Genomic DNA, 26,982 nt, shown 5'->3' with positions numbered 1-26,982 from the left:
AATCTCCTCTCACTCTACTTACCAGAAAACTGATTACATTAGTTCCTCATTTTCCAATGGTGTCTGTAGGGATTTGCTGAAAGTTTAGCATCTAGATGGTTGGAGGTTTTTTAGATTTGTGCGAAGCGGTCTTACAAATATGAGATTTATCATTGTCCTAAAATATTTTTACTGCCTGGCACTTGTAATTGGATGTGTTTACCCATCTTAATAGCATCAAAAAAAAAAAAAAATCAGGAAAACACACCAAAGATAATAAGGAGAGTTTTATTGTAAAGATAGACAGGACCTATAATTTTTATATTTTTCCAAGTCTACAAAAACTCTCAGAGTAGAAATTTCTTTATGTCTGTCATACCAGCAGACAGATTATTTATAAATCAGGGAAAGGAAAGTTTACTTCCTGCCAAACTGAGGTAGAGGAGGTGGCACCTTAATATCCTGGCCTCTCTCCAGCTTCTTCTCACAATCCACCAGGTAATTGACTCCATCGATGACTATCTGAACAAGCTCGACCTTTGACAATGAAAGAGATGAAAGATTAACTTGTACAGAAGACACAGCAAGGCTTTGATCAAAAGGAACAACACTGGGACACATTAGAACTTTCCCTGTTAGATGGATTGTATAACAATTTCTTCTCATTGTTTCCCTAAAGTTTTGTGGGAAGAGAGGTATCTGATAGCTAGCAGGGATATTACAGGGTTACTCTCGATCTTTCTGTCATTAAGATAAGGTTACTACTTTGCTTGTGAGAACTTTTTAAAAAATATGAAAACCATTAGTTTGCATTTCAGACATTTCTTCCCCATCAATCTCTGCTAAAAAATGACAGGAACAGGAACGTCACTCAGTCGTGTCCGACTCTTTGCGACCCCATGGACTGTAGCCAACCAGGCTCCTCTGTCCATGGGATTTTCCAGGCAATAGTACTGGAGTGGATTGCCATTTCCTTCTCCAGCGGATCTTCCTGACCCAGAGATCGAACCCGGGTCTCCCACATTGTAGACAGATGCTTTACCGTCTGAGCCACGAGGGAAGTCCAATCAATCTCTGCTAAAAAATGACAGTTTGTCTTACAGTATATCTACACAGTGACACCCTCATGATATTCTCTGACCCAGATCTAAATTCTGACTTGCCACTAAGCTACCTGAGCACTAAACATGCTATAGTTCAGATATTATCATTTACACAGTGAACGGCTTTCTGAGCAATATTTCAACTCAAATGTTTGGCAATTAAAGAATGTTTGCACTGTACCAGGCTAGTTTGTTACTTAAGGAAACTATGTGAATTACATTAAGATATACTTTTTAAAAAATACTTGCTTAAACTAAGTTAGAATTTTCATTTACAAATAACTGGTTTTCTTAAACTAGAGTACATTTACCTATGATTTTTCCCCTGGGAATCAGCTCTCAAACAAATTTCTTACACTGCTCCTAAAAAAACCCAACTAAGGTAGTAAGTAATTACTATTTAGTTTCAGACATCACTAAAATACATGATATAACTCAAGAATGCCCAGCAATAATGGAGGAGATGGTTAAGTGTTTCAGCTGAACATATTTTAGGCATGATGGAGTCTAGTGTCCTCCCCACTTCTTTTCATGCAGAGGGAAATGGAAGCTCTAAGAAAGGGTTGGGTCAAAAAATTAGTCATTACTAATAAAAAAAAAAAAACACTTATTTTTTCTACTTATCCAACTGACCCATTCCATTGTTGATGAGGATGTGGTGAGGGGTCATTCACTGCCAGTGGAACTCTCTTGGTATAAATCTTCTGGTAGGAAACTTGGTCATAAGTAAGGGACTCTCATATTTAACCCAAGAATCCCCTTTCTAGAAATATATCCTAACTAAATAATCATAGTTGTGATCAGAGTTATACATAGAGATGGTCAAACATAATATCAAATAATCAGGGAGACATTAAATAGATACGTTTTGAAGACTATTTAATACTGTAGAAAAATGCTCATGTTGAAAATTACATTGGGGAAAAGCTGTTTTATATCCAACATATGTAATAATACTAAATTTAGTAAAAAAATTTTTTTGAATAATTGTAAGAATGGAAGGCAATTTAGAATAATGTTCACAATGGTTAACAGGGTTGTTAGATTAAATAAGTGGATTTTAAAAAAAAAACACTTTTGGGAATATTTCTAGTTCCTATAAAAGATCACTTACTAAATCATAGGTGTTTTTTAATGATGACCACCTAGCTTTCCAGTAATTAAAATTAAGTTTTAATATTAGAGGCAAACAGGGCTAGGGCCTAGATTTTCTTTATTATTCACTGCTGCCGCTGCTAAGTCGCTTCAGTCATGTCCGACTCTGTGTGACTCCAGAGACAGCAGCCCACCAGGCTCCCCCATCCCTGGGATTCTCCAGGCAAGAACACTGGAGTGGATTGCCATTTCCTTCTCCAATGCATGAAAGTGAAAAGTGAAAGTGAAGTTGTTCAGTAGTGTTCGACTCCTAGCGACCCCATGGACTGCAGCCTACCAGGCTCCTCTGTCCATGAGATTTTCCAGGCAAGAGTACTGGAGTGGGGTGCCATTGCCTTCTCCATTATTATTCACTACATCATATGTTATTAAGCTAATTTCAGAAGGTGTGGTATTTATAGCTGCTTCTTCCTCAAGTACTTTACCAGAGCTGGTAGCATGCAGGCTGATTTCATCATTTTGTTTTCTCCCTTCCTTCCCTCAGTTTGCTGGTAGGAATACCAACTAGCAATGAAATACACAAAAGACGGCAAGAAAGAAGAGCACCAATGATCCATGGGTTTAACAACCAGCCACTGAGTTATTGAGTTGTATATTGTTGTTGAGTTGTTAAGTCATGTCTGATTTTTTGCAACCCCACAGGCTGCAGCACACCAGGCTTCCCTGCCCCTCACTATCTTCCAGAGTTTGCTTAAACTTATGTCCATTGAATCAGTGATGCCACTGAGTTGCGTAAGAGCCTTTTAATCAATGATGGGCACAGTATGTTCAGGGCTTCCCAGGCGGCACTAGTGGTAAAGAACCCGCCTGCCAGTGAAGGAGATGGAAGAGATGTGGGTTCTATCCCTGGGTCGGGAAGATCCTCTGGAGAAGGAAATGGCAACCCACTCCAGTATTCTTGCCTGGAGAATCCCATGGACAGAGAAGACTGTGGGTCACAAAGAATTGGACACGACTGGAGTGACTTAGCAAGCACACACAATATGTTCAATGAGATAAACTGGGAGGAATTACTGAGATCGGGATTTGCTTAGGATTCTGCTGCATGTTCATCAGGTGTGCTCTTTGTGCTTTTTCTCACGCGTCACTCCAGGCCTACCTATAGTTTATGAATCTCATTCATCCTTTATATTCACAGAATCCTAAGGGCCATCTGCTGAGCACAATCTTACACATATCTGGTGCATACCTTATTTGCCATCTTGAGCCCTAAATACAAAATTTTACAAACTATCAAGTAGCTAAAAATGCCCAAGTGAAGATGATAGCATGTGACCTTCATCAGAGGAAATTCAGAATCAAGAGAAAAATCCACTATTTCACTCCACTCAGAGAGAGCGCACGTGTTCTCTGACTTCATAGTGATAAGACTGCTGTCCTTTAGCAAAACAGAGCTCCCACCACTCACGATTGCTGGAACAGCTCTGGGGGCAGGCTGGTGACAGCAGTCCCACTGTGAATTCCTTCGCTTGTCTATACATTCTCAGATCCCATGGTTCTTACCTTTATGCAGTGCTTTCCCATGGAGGACAAGCACTACAGAATGAAATGCTAACATGAGCCAGGCCTCAATGGGCCTAGAGGAGGTCTTGAATTTTGTGAATAAGGAAGGGCTGTTGAGGTTACTTCTTGTCCTCTTAGGCTGATTTTGTTAGCTCATTTTTGGAAAGTGAGAGAAATGTTACCTCCGATCGGCCAATTCGATCTATGTTGGAAATGTCATACACGTCTGCTACCGCTGCAGTGTCCACACCACCGGTGCCCCGCTTCTGGAGTCTCAGGTTCTCCAGAATCTTAGAAAACCGTGGATCCTGGGACGAAGGAGAATACTTGGTGTCATAAGAGGCAAAACTGATTCATCATCCTTGGCACATGTAGAAAAGATGCAAAACGAGAAGTAATAACAGTTCATATTTAGTAGGCAGATATTTGGGCTTCCCAGGTGGCTCAATGGGTAAATAATCCTCCTGGACTGCAGGAGATGCGGGTTTGATCCCTGGGTCGACACAATCCCCTGGAGGAGAGCATGGCAACCCACACCAGTATTCTTGCCTGGAGAATCGAAAGGACAAGAGGAGCCCTGCAGGCTACAGTCTATAGGGTTTCAGAGTAAGACACGACTGAAGCAACCAAGCACATATGCACAAACACAAACATATACTTACTATGTACCAGGGCCCTGTGCTGGAACTTTTAAAACTTATAATAATCCCATGAAGAAGGTATTATTTTTACCCCTATTTCACAGATGAGGAAACTAAGCCTCAGAGAAATTAACTTGCCTAAAAGTAGAACATAGCTAGAAGGTAGCAGAACTGTTATTAACTTCTATACCCCTATTTTGGTATCTAGATATCCGTTGGTGAGTTTATTGTTCATCTTTATAACAGCTGTTATTGATATAATTAAAATCAAGATGTTAAGTCACATCAAATAATTTTCTTAGAATTAGAATTTTGAATAATCTTATCATGCTTTGGGAGGGGGCAAAATCACATTTTCTAAACTTGTTTTAAAGTATTTGATTCACTTGGTGTGCTATGACAGAGAAACCCCCAGGTGCCCATCAGAATCCATTTTCCTATCTTAACAGGTGAGCTGAGGAAGTAACCACTGTCTAGGTTCTTGCTAACGGAACAAGCAGAAGTGACAAGTGCCACTGGCAGGCCTAGACCTTAGATCTTCACACGGACACACTGGCATGCTCTCTCGCCTTCCCACAAATTGAACATGAGGTCTGACTTTGACCACGCCTTAAGGCAGCGGTGCTGTAAGTGTAGTTCCCTGACCAATAGCATCGGCATCACCTAGAGACTTGTGAGAAATGCAAATTCTATATTCTGGGTTTTCACAACCCTCCAGGTGATTCTGCTGCAGGTTCAAGCCTGAGAACCTCTGAACTAGAAGAGAGGAGATGGAAGGCTGGCCAGGCAGCAGAGAAGCCTGCCTGTCCATCTCTCCTTGTGATATGATGGAGGATTTAAACTTCCTAAAGTGACATCCCATTCTTACAGCCCCTTAACCTCTTATCCTATGGACACAAATGTTGTTTCAAGCAAACAACCTTTTCTTGTCATTTTCTTTCATCGGTCAGAAAGTGAAGGTTAAGGAATGCACTGGGACATTTCCCCCTCCACAAAGCAGCCCCAGGTGAGCTCATCCTGGTGGAACCCAACAGGACCACAGGCTATGTGACAGTACCTTGCTGAGCTTTGGGATCCTGACGTGGACACCAGCTCGCAATCCCGTGCCGAGGTTCGAAGGGCAGGTCAGAATGTACCCCAGGCGCTCATTCCACATGAACTCCCAGCCTCGCTCTTGGATTAAGCGTTCCACCTACAACAGGGAGCAAATGATGAAGTTCTCAGAGAGCCATTCACCCAGCACGCCCCCAGCACCAGGGAGAGGTGTGTGTACTGTAAGTTTGCCATGAATAAAACTAAGGTAAATTATAGTACTACTTCTATATTTGGAAAGGAAAAAGTAAAACTGCAGTTCTTTTTTTGAAGTTATTTCTAATCCTTTTATTTTAATAATTTTTATTTTTTCATGGGTCTTCATTGCTGCAAGGGCTTTTCTCCAGTTGTGCTAAGTGGGGGCCATGCTCTAGTTGCGGCATGTGGCCTTCTCATTGCAGCAGCTTCTCTTGTGGCAGAGCACAGGCTCTAGGGCACTTGGGCTTCCACAGTTGCATGTGGGCTCACTACTTGCAGCTCCCAGGCTCTGGGGCACTGGCTCAATAGTTGTGGCACATGGGCTTTGTTGCCCCTCGGCATGTGGGATCTTCCCAGATCAGGATCAAACTCATGTCTCCTGCACTGGCAAGCGGATTCTTTACCACTGAGCTGCCAGGGAAGCCCAGTCTTTTTTTATTGAATGAAAGATTCTTTAAATTCTATCATGCTTTACAATTTTCAAAAGTTTCACACATGTGATTTCATATATTCTCAGAATAACCTTTTCTTCCTCCTACCCTTCTATTACCCCTCCCCCATCCCCTTTGCCCGCTGGTAACCACTAGTTTGTTCCCTATAGCAGTAAGTCTTCTTTTTTTGTTTTATTCATTAGTTAGTTGTACTTTTTAGATTCCATATATAAGTGAGATCATAACAGTATTTGTCTTTCTCTGTCTGATATTTCACTTAGTATAATGCCATCCAAGTCTGTCCATGTTGCTGCAAATGGTAACATTTCAATCCTTTATTCTATAGCACTTCATTAATAGAAAATTAAACCTCTTCTATCACCATATCAAAATGGTCCAATTAAATTAGATGAACCATGTAAAGCACTGAACACAGTACCTAGGACATTAGTTCAGTTCATTCGCTCAGTCGTTTCCGACTCTTTGCGACCCCATGAATCACAGCATGCCAGGCCTCTCTGTCCATCACCAACTCCCGGAGTTCACTCAAACTCACGTCCATCAAGTTGGTGATGCCATCCAGCCATCTCACCCTCTGTCATCCCCTTCTCCTCCTTCCCCCAATCCCTCCCAGCATCAGAGTCTTTTCCAATGAGTCAACTCTTCGAATGAGGTGGCCTAAGTATTGGAGTTTCAGCTTTAGCATCATTCCTTCCAATGAACACCCAGGACTGATCGCCTTTAGAATGGACTGGTTGGATCTCCTTGCAGTCCAAGGGACTCTCAAGAGTATTCTCCAACACCACAGTTCAAAAGCATCAATTCTTCAGCACTCAGCTTTCTTCACAGTCCAACTCTCACATCCATACATGACCACTGGAAAAACCATAGCCTTGACTAGATGGACCTGTGTTGGCAAAGTAATATCTCTGCTTTTGAATATGCTATCTAGGTTGGTCATAACTTTTCTTCCAAGGAGTAAGTGTCTTTTAATTTCATGGCTGCAATCACCATCTGCAGTGATTTTGGAGCCCCAGAAAATAAAGTCTGACACTGTTTCCACTGTTTCCCCATCTATTTCCCATGAAGTGATGGGACCAGATGCCATGGTCTTAGTTTTCTGAATGTTGAGCTTTAAGCCAACTTTTTCACTCTCCTCTTTCACTTTCATCAAGAGGCTTTTTAGTTCCTCTTCACTTTCTGCCATAAGGGTGGTATCATCTGCATATCTGAGGTTATTGATATTTCTCCCAGCAATCTTGATTCCAGCTTGTGCTTCTTCCAGCCCAGCATTTCTCATGATGTACTCTGCATAGAAGTTAAATAAGCAGGGTGACAATATACAGCCTTGATGTACTCCTTTTCCTATTTAGAACCAGTCTGTTGTTCCATGTCCAGTTCTAATTGTTGCTTCCTGACCTGCATATAGGTTTACTAAACAATAAATGTCAGTTGCTATTATTTTTTCATAAGAGCATTGTAGGAGAATATAGTAATTCTTAGCAAGTAAGGCTGTGGTCATGTTGTTTTTGTTGTTTAATCACTAAGTCATGTCTGACTCTGTGATTCCATAGACTGCAGCACTCCAGGCTTCCCTGTCCTTCACTATCTCCTGGAGCTTGCTCAAACTCATGTTCTTTGTGTCTATGATGCCATCCATCCATCTCATTTTCTGTCACCCCCTTCTCCTCCTGCCCTCAATCATTCCCAGCATCAGGGTCTTTTCCAATGAGTTGGCTCTTTGCATCAGGTAGTTAAAGTACTGGAGCTTCAGCTTCAGCATCAGTCCTTCCAGTGACTATTCATGGTTGATTTCCTTTAGGATCGCCTGGTTACATATGAACATAGATGCATTCTATACTGTTTCTATGCTTAGAACAGCCAAGAGCTCTGTTAAAGAAATCAGAAAATAGCTAATGATCCACAGACTTCTCTAAACCATCCTGCATTGGGGCAAGAAGCATGGGAGCTTGCTGGAAGCCACACCCCAAAAGAGTGCCACAATCCCTAAAAAAAAAATTAGCCCTGTCTTAGAAGTCACCACAGTACTTTTTTCAAGAATGAAAAATATAGAGATTTTATTTTAGTGAATATTCAGAGTTCTCTGATGACATCTTACCTCTTTAAGTCCACGACAGAATCGCTCAAATACTCTTTTCATATTGCCTCCTTTCTCCATAGAGATTACTCTGGTGTGGTCTTCCTCATTAATCCAGATGAGAAATGTCTTGTCATAATTATGCCTAATGAAGTGAGAAATACGGTGTTGAGTGTTAATTACATTTGTTTCAACACATGAAAATTCCTGTTACCTCTGTAGCTTGATTGCTTCATTTCACCTTACTCATTGCCTTAGATGGTCCTAATTTCTTCACTGTGCCCGTACAAGTACTGCAAAATAATGTTACCCTGACAGAATGAAGAGTAACACCAACTCCAACCGTCCTGTCATGTTTTTGCCAAACAAGAACATAATCTCTCTCATTCCTCAGACTAGGATGACAATAATTCAGCCATGATAACTTTCAGCTTTGTTGCTAACAAGAGTGTTCTGCCTCCTAATAGATTCAACCAAAATCATATGGCACTTAATAAAAGATTTTACCTGCAGCTCAACACGTTTGGGATACAGATGTCACATATGTTTGCTGTATAGATCCTGCCTATGCACCCGCACTGAACAGCTGCTCCCCAACACTTTGATCTGGGCTCCTTCTGGTAGTGCCGTAATAACTACCAAGGAACAAGAATCAAAGTTGCCTGAGGACTGTTGGCCGAGATAAAATATGTGTACACTCATAGCTACTCTTCCTCGTAGGATTTTGCTTAAATCCTCAACATTTATTTTTCTTTTTCTGCTTTTCTGTTTTAATGGCATGAAACAGAGATTCTCTAAAGTCAAATAATATGAAGCTTTTTCTTACAATTTTTTTCATGCATAATTCATGCAAACCAGCTAGCATTCCTGCACATCTTGGAAACATTACTATACTTATATATTAAACACACACACACACACACACCAATTTCTAAGTACTCTATCTTCTCCATTTCTAAGTACTCTATCTTCTCAAGCCAGGCATGCTGTCAAGAGCAGGTCACAGCAACTTCAGGTTAGGACAAACAGTGATCTGAAGGAGAACACTGCACACACTGCCACTGTGAAAATGCTCAGTCCATACCAGATTCCCCGGGCGTCTGGCCAGTCACGGGCCATCCCAGCACAAGTTAGTAAAGGGGATACTGGCTTATCAAATAGAAAGTGGTCCTGTAGGCCAAAAGGGACAAAGCAAAAAGACAACACTAATGAGATCAGACACGATGGCAAGTGCCAGGTGGTCAATTTCCAACTCACTAATAATGGCTGAGGTCTCTCAGGCAGTGCTTCTCAGTGTTGGCTGCTCACTATAATAATCAGAGGGCTTAAAAAATTCTAATGCCCAGTTCCCATCTCTCAGAGATTCTTGTTATTGGCTGTGGCCTGGACATTGGTATTTTCTAGTGTACAGCTAAGGCTGAAAACCACTGGCTTAACCCAGATGGTAATCCTTAATGGAGTGTGTCTATCCAGCCAGCACCAACCCCATGCAATGGCAGAGTGGGCAGTGAGCAACGGGGTGCTGTCCCAAGAAGTGTTCTACATAGTTGCATTCTCCATGTTTCTAATGTTGTAGATTTACTTATTTTATTATCCTTTTCATTACAAACTACTCGAGATGTAAAATAATGATCTGTAAACAAAAATAGTCACCATTTATCTAATGCTCACTCGGTGCCAGGCTCTATGCTATATACTTTTATTTCCTTTAATCTTCGCAACAACATTCTGAAGTAAATGTAATTGTTCTATGTGATAGGAAAAGAAAACTGAGACTCAGATAAAACAACCTATCATACAGCTAGGAAATGGCAAAATCTAGATGCAAACCTAGACCTGTCTGACTCCCAAGTACGCCTCTAACTACAATATACCACCAGTGTCCAGAGACTGGCATTTTTCTTGCTTGTATGGACACAGTAAGAATATGAATGTGGATATCATATATTCCAATATGATCACACTGAAGTCAGAAATCAAGAGGACACGGGAAGGGGAGTCCTTCTATAGTCCTAAGTGGAAGAGCTGGGACAGGTTTAGGGACTATTATTGCCCAGGAAACAGCGTGGCCTTTAAGCTGGAAACCAGAAGCAGCTACTTGAGGCCGAGGAGGAGTTGTTCTGTAACAGGGCAAATGGAGAGAACCAGGAGACTGAGGCCTCTAGACCACCTTGGCCCGTCTCGTTTGGAAATGGGGCATCTTTTCTGGTACTGCATCTTCTGAAATGACAGAAAATTTGTTTCTCCTTTTCCTTGGAGTTTAAAGTTACTTGTGAAAATGCCAGACCAAAAAAAGGGACTTGGGTTTGTCTCCCCTAGTGTGAGACCAAAGCCATGGAGAGCCTGGGGAGGCAGCAGGAATCTCAGAGGCGGGCTCTGGTGTGAGGCAGGTTTGGGGGCAGGCCTTCGACCTGGATGATTCCCCTTCCAGATGTTCTGGGCTTTCTGGATTTGAGTGTGGCCATGGAGACACAGGCAGGATTTTCCAAGCCCAGTTGTTCCAATTTATCAACAAGCCAGGGGATCCTCCATCCACTCCCACCCACCAATCCCAGCCCACCCTATGGTTTCCTCTGCAAACTTCATTCAGAGACCATCTCCACTTTTGACCTAAACTTTTAAGGCCTGCTTTTTCTGCTTTAGACTGACCAGGTTGAAACCCTAGCAAGCTCCCAACCAGGGGCAGGTCCTGGGCTCCAGGGAAGCCACACAGCGGCCACTCAGGGCCCTCTTGGCATCGCCCCGCCTCTGGAAGCCCGGGTGGTTCAGGGGCCACTCACATCGATGAGCCGCTGCTGGTCCTGCTCCGTCATCTCGGACAGCTTGTAGTAGCGCCCAGCCAGGTCCCCCTTGAGGCCCTCCAGGGCCGTGATAGCCACGTTCTCCACCTCCCTCCGCTCGGCCCGGCTGCAGGCTGGCGGCAGGCTCAGCCCGCGGATGCTGCGGCCTGTGCGGACCCGAGACGACAGCACGTAGTGCTCATCGAACTGCCCCTGGGTGATCTGCCGAGCAGAGCGCGGGGTCACTGCGGGGCTGTGGCCACAGTGGCCTCCACCCCGCCGACCAGAGGACCCCCGGGCACAGAGCACGTGTGCACGCTGGAGCCATCCTGCTACTCTGGGGGCAGGGGTCTTAGAAGTCAACGGAGGAGCTACTTCACAGGGCGCCCTCTGCAGTCCTTTACCCCGGCTAGATTTGGGGTGAAAAAAGGAATTGTTTCAGGAAAGGTTTTCAGTGACCACCACTAACCTGGTGGTAGGAGGCAAGGAAAACTGACTGGCTATTTCCTGACGGTCTCTGTGGCCCTCCTGGGAGCATGGTGTGGGAAGGCCGTCACAGAGCTTTCAAGGGCAGCTGGACCCAGGGACCCTTCTCTCTCCTGCTCCTAGTCTTGGGTTCTGGAGTGCCAGCTTCATGGGAGGGTACAGAGGTGGCTGGAGCCTACCTTGGATGCATCCAAATCCGTGGGGTGCTTCATCACCCTGGGGTCATAGCCATTGTGCCTCAGCTTGATGACAGGGTCAAAAAGGTCGGCAAACACCTGCAGGAGGGAAAAGGCTCCTGTTTCCTTTGGAAGGACCAAGGAGGTCCATCTACTTTAATTGGTTCATCATTTGCTCCTTTTTATCTTAAGCACCAAGCCAAAGGTGATGCCCTCCTTCTCTGAAATTCTCAGTGCAACCATGCAGGAAATAGGTGTGAGACTGGATTGATGGCTAATCATAATAGTAGTAGTAGCACTTGTTGTTCAGCCACTAAGCCGTATTTGACTCTTTGGAACCCATGGGCTGTTTCCTGCCAGGCTCTCCTGTCCATAGGGATTTCCAGCAAGAATACTGAGTGGGTTGCCATGATCTCTTTTGGGGGATCTTCCCAGATCAGGGATCGAACCTGTGTCTCTTGCATTGGCAGGTGGATTCTTTATCAGTGAGCCACCCAGGTAGTCCAATAATAGTAGTAGGCAAATGCCAGAGGAAACCTCTCTGAGGCACACTGCCCCTTGGGTGAGGGCAGAGATACAGATCTCTGTCATGGTAATCTCTTCCCTAGTGATTCTGCCAAGTTTTCTACTATCAGATGAAGCAAGAAAATTTTGTGTTCAAGAATCTGAAGGATAAAGTAAGCTGCTAGATCAGAAGCTAAGCAGTTTTGTGGTCAAAACTGGTTCTAGAGTTTAAGTAACACAATACATTTGTAGAAAAGTAGCTGCATAGAAAGAAAAGTGCACAGCAGCAGTTAAGGCGAAGCAGGGACCCCTTACGCTTTGAGGACCTTTCTGCCCAAACTAACTCGAGCAGAATCTACTTTTTAAAAAACCATAAATTTCTGGGAACATCCTTTAGGTAAAATAAGGATAAGAGAAGTCAAACAGAGCAGCCTGCAGCCTCTGGGAGCTGTGGGACATCCAGGAGTCAGCGCCAGTCTGGGACTCTGGGAGCTCAGAGCTGGGCTGCTGCTCTTGAGTCAGCTGCCCACCTAGCCTATTCAAGACGGCCCCCTCACTCCCCTTGACGGCTGCCTTCCCAAGGAACCGCCTTCCGCTCCCTGCAACAGAAGGTGCAAAGGAGGCAGACCTGAGGGAGACGGGCTTGAGTTATTTGCCATGACACAGAAGTTGCACTAGTGGCTGAGCTCCAGAACAGGGGACCATCCTGGGCTTCTGCCCCTAGAATGAGGATGCAGATCATGGGATTTCTTCAGCAGACCTGGTGTGTGCATGCTGAGTCTCTTCAGTCACGTCTGACTCTTTGTGACCCCATGGACTGTAGCCTGCCAGGCCTCTGTCCATGGGATTCTCCAGGCAAGAATATTGGAGTGGGTTGCCATAGCCTCCTCCAGGGGACCTTCCTGATCCAGGGATCTAACCCCTGTCTCATCTCCAGTACTGGCAGACAGGTTCTTTACCACTAGCGCCACCTGGGAAACCCCAAGAGACTTAATGATTCACTAAGACTACAGTGGACTGTGTCATCAGTAATTCCCAAACTGAACACCCATGGAACCATCCTCTCCCCTCAATAAAACTCAGCCACAAACATATCACCTCCTAAAGCCTCACTGGTGAATACACATCACCAATACAATGAAACAACAAAGAATTAAAACATTTTATTTTTTCTGTACCAGTTCACTCCCTTGACAAGCTCAGAGAACTGAGTCATGCAACTCATTCCTCTATGGGGAGGATACTAGAGCAGTCGCAAAGGAAGCCTTGTGCCTGGGAAGAATAGACCTCGTTGTTCCAGAAAGCACTGCAGGTGTTCTGCTGAAGTTGGCTCCCCTTTATGGGAACCTGTTCTGAGAACGCAGCCCCACAGAGGGAACACAAAGCACCCACCCAACACATACACTGTGGAACCGGCAGCTGCGAGTTTACCTCATAGGACTCCTCGTCACCAGCCACCATGCCCACGGTCTTTATGAAAGGGTGGCCAGGGTTGTCCACTCCGGTCTGGATACACTGGTCCAGGGTATAGCCGTTGGGCGTCACCTTGTTGCGGAGCTTGGCATAGATGGCTGGCGTGAGGCACTCGGCCATGCAGTTGTTGTGTTTGCGCAGGTCAGGGTAGTCTGCACTGTCCGCGGAGGAGAGAGTTCAGTGAGCAGCCCCGGCAGGCACGGGGCCTACACAAGAGCTTTGTTTCTGACCAGGCTCTCTTCAGCCAGAGGGCAGAGGGAAACTGGCTAGGTCGTGATTCAAGACAGCCAGAGTTTAAAAACATACGTTCCTGAACTACCAAAGAAATGGACCTAGCCCCGCCTAAAGAGGTTTATGATGCTGGCTGTGGGAGCCCACAGACTGTAACCTATGTTTATATAAAGAGGAAACAGAATGAAGATAATTAAGAAAGAAACTAAAATCATATGCAGGCTTTTTTTTTTTTAAACCCAGAAGTTTTGGTAGATTATAACAGTTACTTTTTGACCCCTTAGGTCTGTGATAGAGAAGCTAAAATCCCTGCAGGCGTAACTGCACAGAAATTCATTTATTTATCTGTCCTCTATGACGCAAACTCTACGGCTATCTGCTATGCTGAGCTCAGTGCTTGCCTATAGACACAGGCATTCAGTGAATATCTGTTAAACTAATACATAGGAAAAAATCAAATGGAGGTGCAATCTTACCCTGGGATATGCACCAACTGAAGAATAGGGAATTCAGGACCACCACAAGCATTCTTACCTCAGGAATTCCTGAGGTACCTGGCAGGTACCAGCAATTTCCTCAGAGATCCTGATTCCCACAAAAGCCAAGTAAGTATTTCTGAGAAACACCTCAGGTTTTCCTTATGTCTTCGTGCACACCTGCCTATACAGAATCCCTTCAAGTCAGCGCTCCAACTCTACCCAGTGTGAGACCTCTCGGCCAGGGTAAGGTCCCCAGGGCGGAGAAGACACTCCGTCTCCATGCCACTTCTCTAATTCCCCTGCAAGTCCCTTTAAAGCTGATACTTCAAATCCCTGCTATCACATCACATTTTCCAGAAGGCAGTGCAGCACGTGTGAGGCACAGGTCTGGAATCAAGGACCCTAGATTCATATCTGGCTATACCAGCTGTGTGAACTCAGGCACTACTTACTTTTCCGAAGCCTCCGTTTCATCACAGAGAGATGTTAGGAGGAATAAAACACTCTGTGTAAAGTTCTCATCACACCTAGACACGTTCAACAAAGGTTCGGTCTTGTTATTACCGTTCCACTAGACCTCACGCTCTGGGCAGGAATCATGACACTACACTTCCTTGAGTTCACCACAGGTCAGTGTGCCTCACAAGTCAAAATGATTTACTCATCCTCAGAGACCAAAAGAGGGGCCCTTGCTGACAGTTTCAGCAGGGGAAAGCGTATTTCTGGCTGGCATTTGGCATCATTTTAAAGCCAAGAGGACTTACCTTGGTGGGAATAGTCTGTGTTGCTCCCGGGCCGCAGCACACACGTTCTGCTTATTCAGCAGGTACCCCGTGGTCAGGGCACCAGTGCCCAAGGTAGCAAATAACAGAGAGGCATTGCGGCCAGTCAGCAACTTTGAGAAGGTACTGGCCATCCTTCCTCTTGGATGAGTGTCTGGAAAGCAGAGAAGCTGAGGATTATTTTATATATATATATTTAAAAGAATTTTTTGGCTGTGTTATATTGCTTGCAGGATCTTAGTTCCCTGACCAGGGATCAAACCTGGGCCTCCACAGTGAAAGCACCAAATCTTAACCATTGGGCCTCCAGGGAACTCCTGAGAAGCTAAAGACCAGACAGCCTCACAGGATGGCCCTGAACCATAGTATAGAGATCAACAGGGGAGAGAAAAAACTGCAGGAGACTTAGCCTCTGTTTTGTTTCATTTTTTTCTTTCTCCCTCTTTTCCCCACCCTCCTCACACTGCTTGGAAAAATCTGGTTAGTTTTAGATGTAGAGAATGTCAAACTGCTTGAAGTCCATGTCATTTTCTCCACCAATATAATACCAAGGGAAAAAATGGAGGCTTTCCACATCTGGCAGCTTGACAGACCATGTGCTCTTTGGGCTCTGCCACTACACAACTAGACCCTGAACAGAGTGGCATGCTGGGCTTATGAGAAGTAGAGGAAGCTGTCACCGAACCAGGCTCTTTTTGCCCAACACACAGGAATCCAAAGTGCTGAGACACTAAGGTTTGCAGCAACCCTTAGGAGGGTTTATTCACAAGGCAGTCATGGAAGAACATGGGAGGAAAAACTCACAAATTTACCTCCTGGAAGGTAAAGGGCGTGGAGTATTTTTGGGATAACAAAGAAGCATGGCACTCTGAAGCATAGAGTGCGTGGGGAGTGCTCAGAAAGGTGATTGGGAAAAGGTGTGGTAATGGTCATTTAGCACAGGTGTAATTAGGCTACCTCTGTAGGGTCTGAGGGTGGAGTTTCCAGCCCTGCGCTGTCAAAAGGTCACTGAGCTTGGACACTCATGCATGCCCAGTTGTGAGGTCAGTGGTCCTTACAGTCTTAACCAGCTCAGCTCGAACTAGACACAGCTGAGTCCATGTTCCTGGAAAATAACCTGGGCAAACACCTTATTGTTTAGGCCAGAAAGTGCATGGCGGACACACAAGCCTTAAATCGACCTTGACTGGTGAAGGCGGCTGCTGCTGCTGCTAAGTCGCTTCAGTCGTGTCCGACTGTGCGACCCCATAGACAGCAGCCCACCAGGCTCCGCCGTCCCTGGGATTCTCCAGGCAAGAACAATGGAGTGGGTTGCCAGTTCCGATCAGTGAAGGCAGGTGAAATCAATTTCACTAATTATTATGAACAGTTTCAAAGTCTCTGAGGACCACTCTCCTACTTCACTCACCCCAAGTAGTTGGTGCCAGAGCTCAGGGTAACAAGCCAGGAGATTTGGGTTATCCTGAGTGTGGATGTCCATTTGCACACGAAGAGCAGGCTATCAGCAGGGAAAGGGCAAGCTGAGTCTAAGACTCTCCAGCTGAACTAGGACCCTTGAGAGGGGCTAAAGTGGTCCAAGATCAGGAGTTCTCCCAGCAAAAGCAAACAAATGCTCTCTGAGGAAGGTATTTTCAGTTTAGGCCCTACTTCCTATAGATGAAGATCAAGCCATAACAAGCTCTCAAAGATCACTAAGCACGCAAGGAGGTACTATGAATGGGAATCAACAGAATAAAGGGCCACAGATTTAGACCTCCAATGACTGGAATTCAGTCCAATGACTGAAGATACTGTAATTTTCAGACAAGAATGTAGATTATCTCTATATAAAATGTTTAAAGAAATGATGAACAAGCAAGGGATCACAGTGATGAGCAATCAACAGGAAACTACTAAGAATGATCAACCTGATCTGAAAGAGAACCAGAATGAACTATGGATAATAATACAGCTGAAGATAGAATAAATGAATTGGAAGATATATCATATAAATTATCCAGAATGTTGTGCAGGAAAATAAGAAAATGGAAAATATGAGACATAAGAGATATAAGGATAGAATGACAAGATCAAAGACACACCTAATGGAGACCTCAGAAGGGAGAATAGAGAAAACAGACAAGCCATATTTGAAGAGAAATGACTGAGACTTTTCCAGGACTGATGAAAAACAAAAATCCACGATTCAAGAGGTATGACATAAACCAAGCAAAATTAAAATAATCCACACATACCTGAATAATATAGTTAACTGCAGATTACCAGCAACAAAGATATCCAAAGAAGTTAAAGAGAAAAGACAGTTCATCTATAAACAAAAAACATCAGCTGATTTTTCAACAGTGAATAATGGAAGACAGAGAACCAGTGTCTTTAAGGGGCTAGGAGATTATCAACCAGACTTGGGAATATAGTCAAAGTATCTTTCAAATCTGACAATGAAAAAGACAATTTAAGGTAAAGAGCAGATCAGTAACAAAGGAGCTAGTAAAATATATGCTTTAGAAAGTAGGAAACAGACAACAGATGGACAGGCGGAGATGCAGACAGAGAACACGTATAAATCCAGATAAATATATAATGTCACCAGGGATGAAAATCAGATTCCCTGTCTTCCACCCCCCAGAGATCAGCATGGATTAATTCACAGCATCATCCAGGATGGGGGAGCTATTTACCATGGGTTGATAAGTGGAAAACAATACAGCAGGCAATTCTTAGTACCCTGTCATTATATTGGTCTCTGTGATGCCCAAACGCAGGGTGGAATCTTTTCCCCTAGTGTTTAGATTATCAGGACCCTGCTATAGGATTCTCCAAGCATAGGTGCATTGGATGGCTGCAAGGAGGCTCTTGAGAGTATGGTTACGAGATGGAAACCTAGGCTACCCTGAAGACAATAAACTCTCTAATAGGGTGAGGTCAGCATGGCTTTACACACAATTCTAACAAGTAGCCTTCTGCAGTTCACTTTCTTACCTGACTGCATTTTGGGAACTGGGATCAGTTATTCTTCCATGGTCACCACCTAGAAGTCTTTACTTAATACCTTTTTGAGCAGCTCTTGGGAGAAATTTGAACATCTCACCTAAAGCATCAAAGTCCTTGAAAAAAAATTAGGGAGTTATTTTCCTATGTTAGCCCAGGAAATCAAATTATCAGGTAGCCTTTCCCTTGTGCCATGTCTAAAAAGAATCCCCTCAATCCTAAAGACAACAGGAATTACTTTAGTAATCAGCAGGCAAAATAAATGGGCCATTTCTTGGAGTTGTTCCAGGGACTTGTAATGACCCAACATTCATCTGAACACATGTACTTCTTTGCTCCCTACTAGACTTTGGGCTGTTGTCCATCTCCTTCCAAGGGTAGGTCAGTGTTCCCCAAGGAATAACACCCATTCTTCCTGGCTTTTGTACACAGCAGATTACATCTTTGAAATCTGTTGTATCTGCTTCCACACCCTCCAATCTGCTTCCTAAGCAGAGAGGCAATACTTTTCTTCTCTGATTTAACCATAGAACTCTCCAAAGTAAGGGAAGCAATGTCCAAGCTCTTTCCAGATTATATATGGGCCAAGACATACTCCCTAAGTAAACAAGAAGTGCATTTGTTTCTGAGTTTAGCTCAGATAGTTGATTTTTATTTTTCTTTCCTTAGTTGGCTTTAGCACTGGTACGTGTTCACATCAGCGTGTTTGAGGAGATAAATCCAAAGAGGCAGAGTCAGGAGGAAGAGGAGGGGGTGGTGTCCACGTGTAAGTCCACTGGTGGTCTTTAAAGGTCTTCTCCCTGTGAAGGTGATCTGTGGGTGGGTGTCTGATTCAAAATACTAATGTTTAAAATGTTATCATATCCATATTTTAGTTTCTGTGAGTGCATGCTCAGTCAATAAGTTGTGTCTGACTCTTTGCAACTCCATTGAATGTAGCCCATCAGATTCCTCTGTCCATGGAGTTTTCCAGACAAGAATATTGGTGTGGCTGCCATTTCCTCCTCTAGGGTATCTTCCCAACCCAGGGATCAAACCCGCTTCTCCTGTGTCTCCTGCATCGGCAGGTGACCTTTACCACTGAGCCACCTAATCAGCTATACTCTAATATAAAATAAAAAGTTTAAAAAAAAAGATGAGGGAACTCAAAAACAGAGAAGTTAACTGACAGCCAACGGTCAGTTAAGGGAAATCACGTGTACTGAGTTTAAATGAAAATCCTGTTTTTACTTATACGGTTTAGTAACAATATTATAGTATGTTTGGATGGAGTCAACCTCTCCTCTCCAAGGAATGGAGCTGCCAGACAGTTCTTGCTGCCTCTGATTCCTCATGGTCTCTCAGGGATCCTGGATGGTTCTTCTCAATCAGAGTTTCCACCGAAGGCTTGACAGAAGATAATTATGGGGCCAAATGGCCATCCAGCCACACAGGCATCATTTTGGGCAGCTCTGAAGGGCAGTGCAATCAGAGGGTGGGCCCTCAGGGCTTCGGCCACCCTCCAGGAACACCAGTGACCACAGACTTCCAGAGGTCATCAGGCATTAGGTCATGGCCACCGTGAATGATACTGACATGCCTCATGGAGGGAGGAGTCACAGCGGGCAGCAATGGACGGAGAGGCAAGACTTGGTGATGAAAGGGTAAGGACAGGCATCTTTCCACTTATTTGTTTGATAAATGTTAATATTTAGATATCTAGTATGTGGCAGCTTTTACAGAGCTCATAGTCTTAGGGGAAAATTCTCAGGTAGCACTTACTATATGTGGGGGCACATGGTTCCATTAGCTTTATGGTTATTCCCCCATTAAATCCTCACAACAGAGGACGTTCTTATTATCCCCATGTTATAGATAAGCAAATGGAGGTGAAGAAAGGTAAAATCACTTGTCCAAAAGCACACAGTGTGTGAGTGGCAATGTGGGGATTCAGGACGAGTGGTCTGTTTTCACAGTCCTTGCTCTTAACCAGCACTCCACCTGGGCAACTACAAGTCATAGCGTCTGTGTTCTTCCAGGGGAGCCAGAGCCCTGTGGGAGCCCCTGGGAGGGACTGGAACTGGCTCAGTTCATTCAGCTATACTGTTTCAGGGAGCTGGTCTGGTCTTAATCAGTCTGAGCTATTGTTCACCTCCAGCTGCTCTCGGACTGGCACCAGGACACGAGCTACCAAAGATGAGAGCAGCCACGATGCCCTGACACCACACACCCGTGTGCATAAACAGATGACCACGGAGGCCAGCTGCATTGCCTCTCTCTGGCCAGCTGCCTTCCAGCCATCCTCCAGGTGGGAGGACCGCCACTGCACTCAGCCCACACCACATTCAATCTACTTTGGAATACAGCAGAAAGAAAAGAGCAAGAAGGGCTGGCTAGAGCCCCTGTTCTATGCCTTGGTGCAGGATCTTCCGGATGAGGACACAGACTCCTTGACTCACCCAAATCTGGCTCTGGAGAGAATCTATAGAAGATAATTCCCTGAAATGTAGAGAGTTGAAGTCCAGTGGGACTGAGTCTGCCCAGGATGTATAGTGGCTGCCTGTTCCCAAAGGCCCAGAGAAAAGCCATGACTGGGAACAATCTTGATGGATTCCAGATTCCAGAACATTTGCAGCTACTAGCAACAAATCTGAATGAGGCCTGGCACTTACAAAGGGCTGAATATATGCACACATCTGTAACTATCACTTTGCTTCACCTGAGAGGTCACCTCTAGGTGCTGCCCTCAGAATGTTTGAGAACATTTGGGGTGGGTTGCCATTCCCTTCTCCAGGTGGATCTTCCCAACTCAGGGATTGAACCCCAGAGTATTTACCATCCGAAAAACCAGGGAAGCCCCATAGAAGGAGAGAGGCACAACGATATTTAGTGAAGCACTCTGTGTAGTGGCATAAAAACCTAGAAGAACCTGTCTGTCAGAGGAAGAAGAATGGTATGAAATGTGATAAAAAGAGACAATGGAATATTCCATGGCTATTAAAGAATCAGTTAAAAGTGCCTCCACTTTACCTAGATGCATGTCTATGCTCTATTCTTAGGTTAAAAGAGAAAAAAAAAATCTCAAAGTAATGAATATGAATGGCTCCAATTTTATAACAATGATGTATCTATGTATGTATTTGCATATATTAGTATGAACATAAAGAAAAGTATTAAAGGTTACTCATCAAACTGCAAAAAGCATTACTTCAGAGCCACAGACTTGAAGTAGGCAGATTATTTTCTCTTAATAGAATTCTGTATTATTGCATCACTTGTAAAAACCAGCATAGATTGCCTTTATCATCAAAAATTAAATTTAAAACTAAAAGAAAGTCAGCTGTGAAGTGTGTTAAAAAGTCACATTTTCAAACTCCATCTTTTGAACGAGTAGCAAGAATGGCACTGTCAACATGTCTATTATGTTAAGCAGGCAATTCTCAGGCCCTGCTGGGTCTACAGAGCCTGCAAGTTGCCTACCTGAGCTTCAGCAACCCCCTCTATATAACGGACTCCTCCTTTATATACGATGAGACCCCTCCCTGAGCTGCTGTGAGGACTAAGTAGGCGCTGAGTAAATGCGAGTCTCTCCCCTCTAGTGACCTAAAGGCTAGGGGCAGTTATTACTCTCTTCCCACAACCACCACTGGGTTTCCTAGCCAGCACTGGTCTGGCCCTTCTCTGAATGTTTGTTGACTTCAGTTTTACCATTCAAAGTGTTTCATCTAATTGCTTTATTCTATAATCTCTCTGAGGACAACCCTTGATTCCAGATGGAGCTCATTGTGTATGTTCAGATCCACGGATCATCCTTTGAAAACCAATGTCAGGGTTCACAACATCGATTTCCTCAGTTGGGTTCCCAAGTTCTTCTTCCAGACTCTGACCCTTTACCCAGGCCTTTCCTTCCACCTGGAACGTCCTTTCCATCTCTGCGTGGCCACACCTTACTGTCTTTTTTTCTTTTTAACTACCATTTACCAAACTCCCACCATGAGCCATGCATCATGCAAGAGGCCCATACAAATATTGTTTTTGGTCTTTAAAACAATCCTGGCAAGTAGGCATTATTTTGCAGATGGAGAAAACAAAGAGAGGTTAAGGGACCAACACTTGATAAGGCTGGGATTTGAATCAGGCTTGTCTCTGGCCCTGGATCCAGGCTCCTTGCAAACCACAGCACCTCACAGGCAGCCCTGCACTGATCAGCAACTGGAGAGAAACCACCTCTGTGGTTCAGGACCTGGGAGCCACAGATCACTTCACTCAGGCTCCCAAGACGATAGAAATGCACTTACCACAGAAACTTCTAGACATAGGATTGTCACCTGAGAGCATATGACTCCCCCAGTGTCCCAGAATATTATAAGCCTGTCCTCTCTCCTGTCCTCAGGCTTCTGCTGAAGTGGCTGAGATGCCAGGTGCCACTTCACCCACCCCACTCTGACGCCAGGTGCCCAAAGCGCCTGCCAGGCATGCCGGGGATGCTGGGCCAGCCTGCCTTTCTCCAAGGAGACAGGGCATGGGGTTTTCTTCTCTCTCCTCCTCTCTCCTCCCCTCTCTCCTACAGAAGTAGGGACTGCAGGGACGAGGAGGGAGGCCGTCTCCAGCTCTCACCCCACAGAGGTCACCCGCCTCAGTTTCCCTAACTTGGAACACTTCATGACTCCTGAGTTGATTTTTACCATCAGGGCTACACTCTGGCCAAACTGCTGGGCTGCAAGCCAGTGAGATTTCTAAATGGGTGCAAGATCACAGCCAAAAAGCAATGGTGCTGTGGTTATATTCTTGCCCTCTCCACTAAAAAAACAAGAGCCACGACATTAAGCTCTTCTGTCATCATGCCCAAGAGCCCCCCACGTCTGTCTCAGGCAGGCGTACTGGGAGTCTGGGTCTGGTTTTTTCTGGTTCTGTCACATCCTAGGCTATGGATGGAACCCAGGCTTGAGTTCTGTTACTGCCTCAGTTCTGACCTCCTGGTTGTCCTGAGTAACTGGAGGGAGACGCCATGGGTGCCATTCTGCTGACTCAGAGTTATTTCTGGTCCAGCTGTACAGGGCGCCTGCGTTTCGAGCTCCTTGGAGGGCAGTGGAAGGCCAGGGGTCGGACCACGTGTCAGCGTTCCCTCCGGAGAGAATGACCCCAAAACAGAGGGCGTCCTTGAGGCTGGACTAGCTCCACAGAACACTCTGAACAAATTCTCCTGATGTCACTCATGGCCAGCAGAGAGTGGCTGTCCCTTCCCAGCTCTAAGGGAGCAAAGGGTTCAAGTTACTTCTCCACCCCCGGATGTACTGGCACCCTAAGAGGCACCCTTGGGCATCTCCATTCTATTTAACAAGTAGAGAGTCATAAGCAGAGAAATCTATGGTCTTTCCCTGTAAAATAGAGGCCTTTCCTAGGCCTCCTGTTGATGAAGACATACAACCATCACAAGCTCATCTCTCAAGGGTAAGTTGCTTTCAAGAAAATAGGAAGCTAGGAACCATCTAGTTCTTTGAAATGCTGTACAGGAATGGAAGCCTCCTTCCCTGCCCAAGGGAAGGAGGCCTGTGGCCTCCCAGGCAGCAGTGGGTGTGACCTCCAGCGGTCACCTTCAGATGGGCTCCCTGTGGGATTCCTGGCTCAGTGAGCAGGGACTCCCAGAATGCTGACGCAAGGTCCATGTGGGCCCCTCTGGGAAGGCAAATGGCTCCTGTTCTAGGCTGTGGCAAAGATGGAGTCCCAGAGCCTCTGAGCCAGGGGCAAAGTCTGTCTCAGAACCAGTCCTCCTCCTGCCTTGGAACATGCAGGACGCTCCATTCCTTCTCCTGTCCCCCACCCCAAGTTTCCCGGACCTTCCTCAGCCTTCCCTTTAGGAAAACTGACCTGGCCCCTGGTCCATGCTGTAAGGGTAGATTTGCTCAGGAAGCTGGCAGAGTTTGTGGGTGCATACGGTGCTCGTGCCCTTTGCTAGAACAGTGCCTTAACCCACAGAAGGTTTGAGGGAGGCGGCTAGAAAAGGTGCCCACAAAAGTAGAAGAGGAAGGGGAGGGCTCACACAGCCTAATAACCCCCAGAGCCAGCTTGGGAGGCTCAGGAAGCCCTTTGCCAAGTTCTGCTGGCGGCCGTGTTATTCTATCTGAGCACAGGGGGAACTGACCAAGGACACAACCTCTGACACAGAGGCAGCGGGATGGCTGCAGACAGGAAACTCGGCACTTCTGGAAACAACACACTGGGTGAACGCGCGAAGCCGGTCATGAGGCCACTGCCTGCCACCTCTCCTGATTCCACTTGACCCTGTGGGGCAGGGTGTCTCAGAGTCAGGGCAACGCTAAAGGGAAGGTCTCGGGGCAGCGCTGAGCAGGGCCAGAGGGCTTTGCCTCATTCTGGTGAATGTCACTCTCCACACCCAGCAGAGATGTCACCTACCCAAGGGACAAAAACAGAGCTGACAGTAACCCAACCAAGCAAGCAAACAACAGTCCTTTGCCAGAGATGAAACACATGTAGGCCAACTCTGTAGCATTTTTACCTCCAGTGGAGGGGTTGGGGTGGTGCAAATAGTTACTTGGGTTTTAATTACTTATTCATTTTATTTGTTTTCATTACTTTAAGTTATTTTAACTATTTTGTTTAAATTTTATTTTATTAAAATGATTTTAAATAAAATTTAAAATATTTTAAAAAATTTTAATTGCTTTATTTAAATATTTAAATTATTTAATTATTTTAGAGTAAGAGTAAAGGCACTCAGTCGTGTCCAACTCTTTGCGACCCCATGGGCTGCAGCCTACCAGGCCTCTCCCTCCATGGGACTCTCATTTTAAATGTTATTTAATTATTAATTTATTAATGGGGTAGAGATTTTAAAAATAGTTCTCTAGCAATAATATTAACTAGTTTAAATCAGGTCTAGCTCCGGGGCCAATCTGTAATTAGCTCCTTTCCAGGGCTTCAAGGTGTCCGTTTTTCAGTTAGTTTTTCGCAAGCCACTGGTCTGCATCTCTTCTGATGCTGCTGAGGAAGCCATCCCTCAAACTAATGAGTTTCTACAGATTACAAGGGAAAGAAAGTTGAAAGCTAACAGTCCCCAACTCTGTGGCATTTAGTTTTTCCATCAAGAAAAAGTCCTGATTCACTATCAAACACAGGCCCCGCAAGCAGGGTGCTGACAGGGTGCCAGCCCCTCGCGCGCAACTGGCCCACGGAATGGTCACCTGCGCCTGGGTGCGGAGCGGCTCAATCAAGGACAGACGCGCTGCCGGCTCTTCTCAAGAGTTACCACGAATTCCGCACACAGGAGCATCGCCCAGACCCCGGCCCACAGCCCTGGGTCCACCGCTCACAAGGCCCCTACCCTGGCTCTAGCAATGACCCCAGTTTTGAGGAATAAAGCCGGGTTTCACAGCCACACTGACCTTGGAGCCGAAGCCGCCTGCGTCCCGCCGCTCGCGAACAGCCAAGGACTGTAAGGTGGGGGCGGGGCCGGCCTTGAAAGGGCTCCTGAGAGGGGCGGGGCGGGGCCGGAGGGGCGGGGCGGGGCCGGCTTTGAAAGCTATCCTGGGAGGGGCGGGGCCGGGAGGGCGGGGCGGGGCCCGCCTCGGCCAATCCCGATGAGGTCTCAAGACATACTTGCTCCCCAGCCCTTCCCCTGTAGCACCGGCCTCTTGATTCTTCCGCCGGTGGCAGGGGGTGGTCTCTGTCCTATTTCTAGCGCCTGTCTTTTCTTTAAAATGTTTCCCTGCTCCAAGTCCAGTCCTGTAGGCTGTCTCTCCAGGGCTCTGCGAGGGCTTCCTGGGCCCGCAGCCCGCTAACTGGCTGCCCAGACCTGCAGGCTCCTGCTTTGGAAGTGGGAGGACCGCGGGAAAACTGCTGCACCTATTTGGGAATTTGTTCCTATCTTCCCTCAGGAGCCCATCCCTGGGTCCCTGGTTAGCTGTGGAGAATGGTCCCTTCTCTCCGGGACCCTCCACTTTCCCCTCCAAGCTGAGAAAGACATCTAAAGCTCCCTCAGTTTCTAATCACATTCTGAACCAGAAACCAGGGCATCTCCTTCCAACTAGTTATCTGGAGGCTGGATTCGGGGCAATCACCCTTCTCTTCTAGATCAGGTCGTCTGAAGTAGATTACTAGACCGTACACTTTGTATCCACAACAGCTTAATTTACTACCAGAAGGTCCTGCAGGCCATCAACCTGCTTAAAAATAGCCCTCCCTGGAACATCCACTGCAAACCGGAAAGGTTGACTGTAAATAGCATTGACCCACCAGGACTTTGGAGCACAGCCTGCATTTCAGAGGGAGCTGCCCAGGCCTCTGGTGACGGTCACGTACCCAGCTTCTATGTCCAGGTGCACATCACCAGCTGATTCCTTTCCCTTCCTTCTCAAGACCCAAGCCATGCGAGGAGGAGATGATGGAGCAGGGCATGGAGCCCAGGAATAACCTCCCACTTAGAGTGGTTCTCTTTCAGAGCCTCCACCTCTTTTAAATATGACCCAAAGCAAAAACAAATATTTTACCTTTGCATGGGGGTACTGACTGGGAGAGTGCCTCAGAGGGCCTTCTGGGGCTGGAAGGGTTCTTGATTTAGGGGTAGTTGTATGAGTGTACACACGTGTAAAAATTCGTCACGCTGTACACTTAAGATTCAAGCACTTTACTATGCATTGGTCTCAGTTAACATATATGCTATCATTATAACCTAGTGTACAAGTGATACTTACCCTTTTTGCACATGATATGATATACTCAGATATTTTCTAGGTTCTCCATTATCTCATTGAACATTTGCAGACTGGGACCCACCAAACTAGTTGCATGATCCTGTAAAGAGTTAGAGCTCCCAGTTTGCACATTTTGTCCTAACAGACCATAGTCCCTCCTGCTCCCCTGGCAGAACAGGCAGCAAGTTAGAGG

General features: G+C 45.6%; 1 protein-coding gene across 1 annotated transcript; it reads right to left on the bottom strand.

The window, feature by feature from the left end:
- Positions 1-253: 253 nt before the first annotated feature.
- Positions 254-25,572, bottom strand: CKMT2 (creatine kinase, mitochondrial 2). Its single transcript, XM_052642908.1, has 10 exons — positions 25,482-25,572; positions 15,094-15,265; positions 13,578-13,776; positions 11,646-11,741; positions 10,981-11,202; positions 9,285-9,370; positions 8,222-8,345; positions 5,439-5,573; positions 3,923-4,048; positions 254-516 (listed from the first exon to the last, which is right to left on the bottom strand). Exons 2-10 carry the CDS (start codon positions 15,243-15,245, stop codon positions 397-399), a joined length of 1,260 nt encoding a protein of 419 aa, XP_052498868.1. The 5' UTR covers positions 15,246-15,265; positions 25,482-25,572; the 3' UTR covers positions 254-396.
- Positions 25,573-26,982: the final 1,410 nt, after the last annotated feature.

This window comes from Budorcas taxicolor, chromosome 7, assembly GCF_023091745.1.
Source record: "Budorcas taxicolor isolate Tak-1 chromosome 7, Takin1.1, whole genome shotgun sequence".
In the NCBI taxonomy this organism is placed as follows: domain Eukaryota; kingdom Metazoa; phylum Chordata; class Mammalia; order Artiodactyla; family Bovidae; genus Budorcas; species Budorcas taxicolor.
The sequence above is the reverse complement of the archived record's forward strand: the minus strand, read 5'-3'. Positions and strand labels throughout refer to the sequence as shown.

Bases quoted from the DNA above. Each gene is read 5' to 3' on its own strand.
- CKMT2 (XM_052642908.1), bottom strand. From the start codon at position 15,245: ATGGCCAGTACCTTCTCAAAGTTGCTGACTGGCCGCAATGCCTCTCTG. The intron at 9,371-10,980 runs GTGAGTGGCCCC...TTTGGCCTACAG, and splicing joins ACCAGCAGCGGCTCATCGAT to GACCACTTTCTATTTGATAA. The intron at 4,049-5,438 runs GTACTGTCACAT...CCTTCGTCCCAG, and splicing joins GGATCCCAAAGCTCAGCAAG to GATCCACGGTTTTCTAAGAT.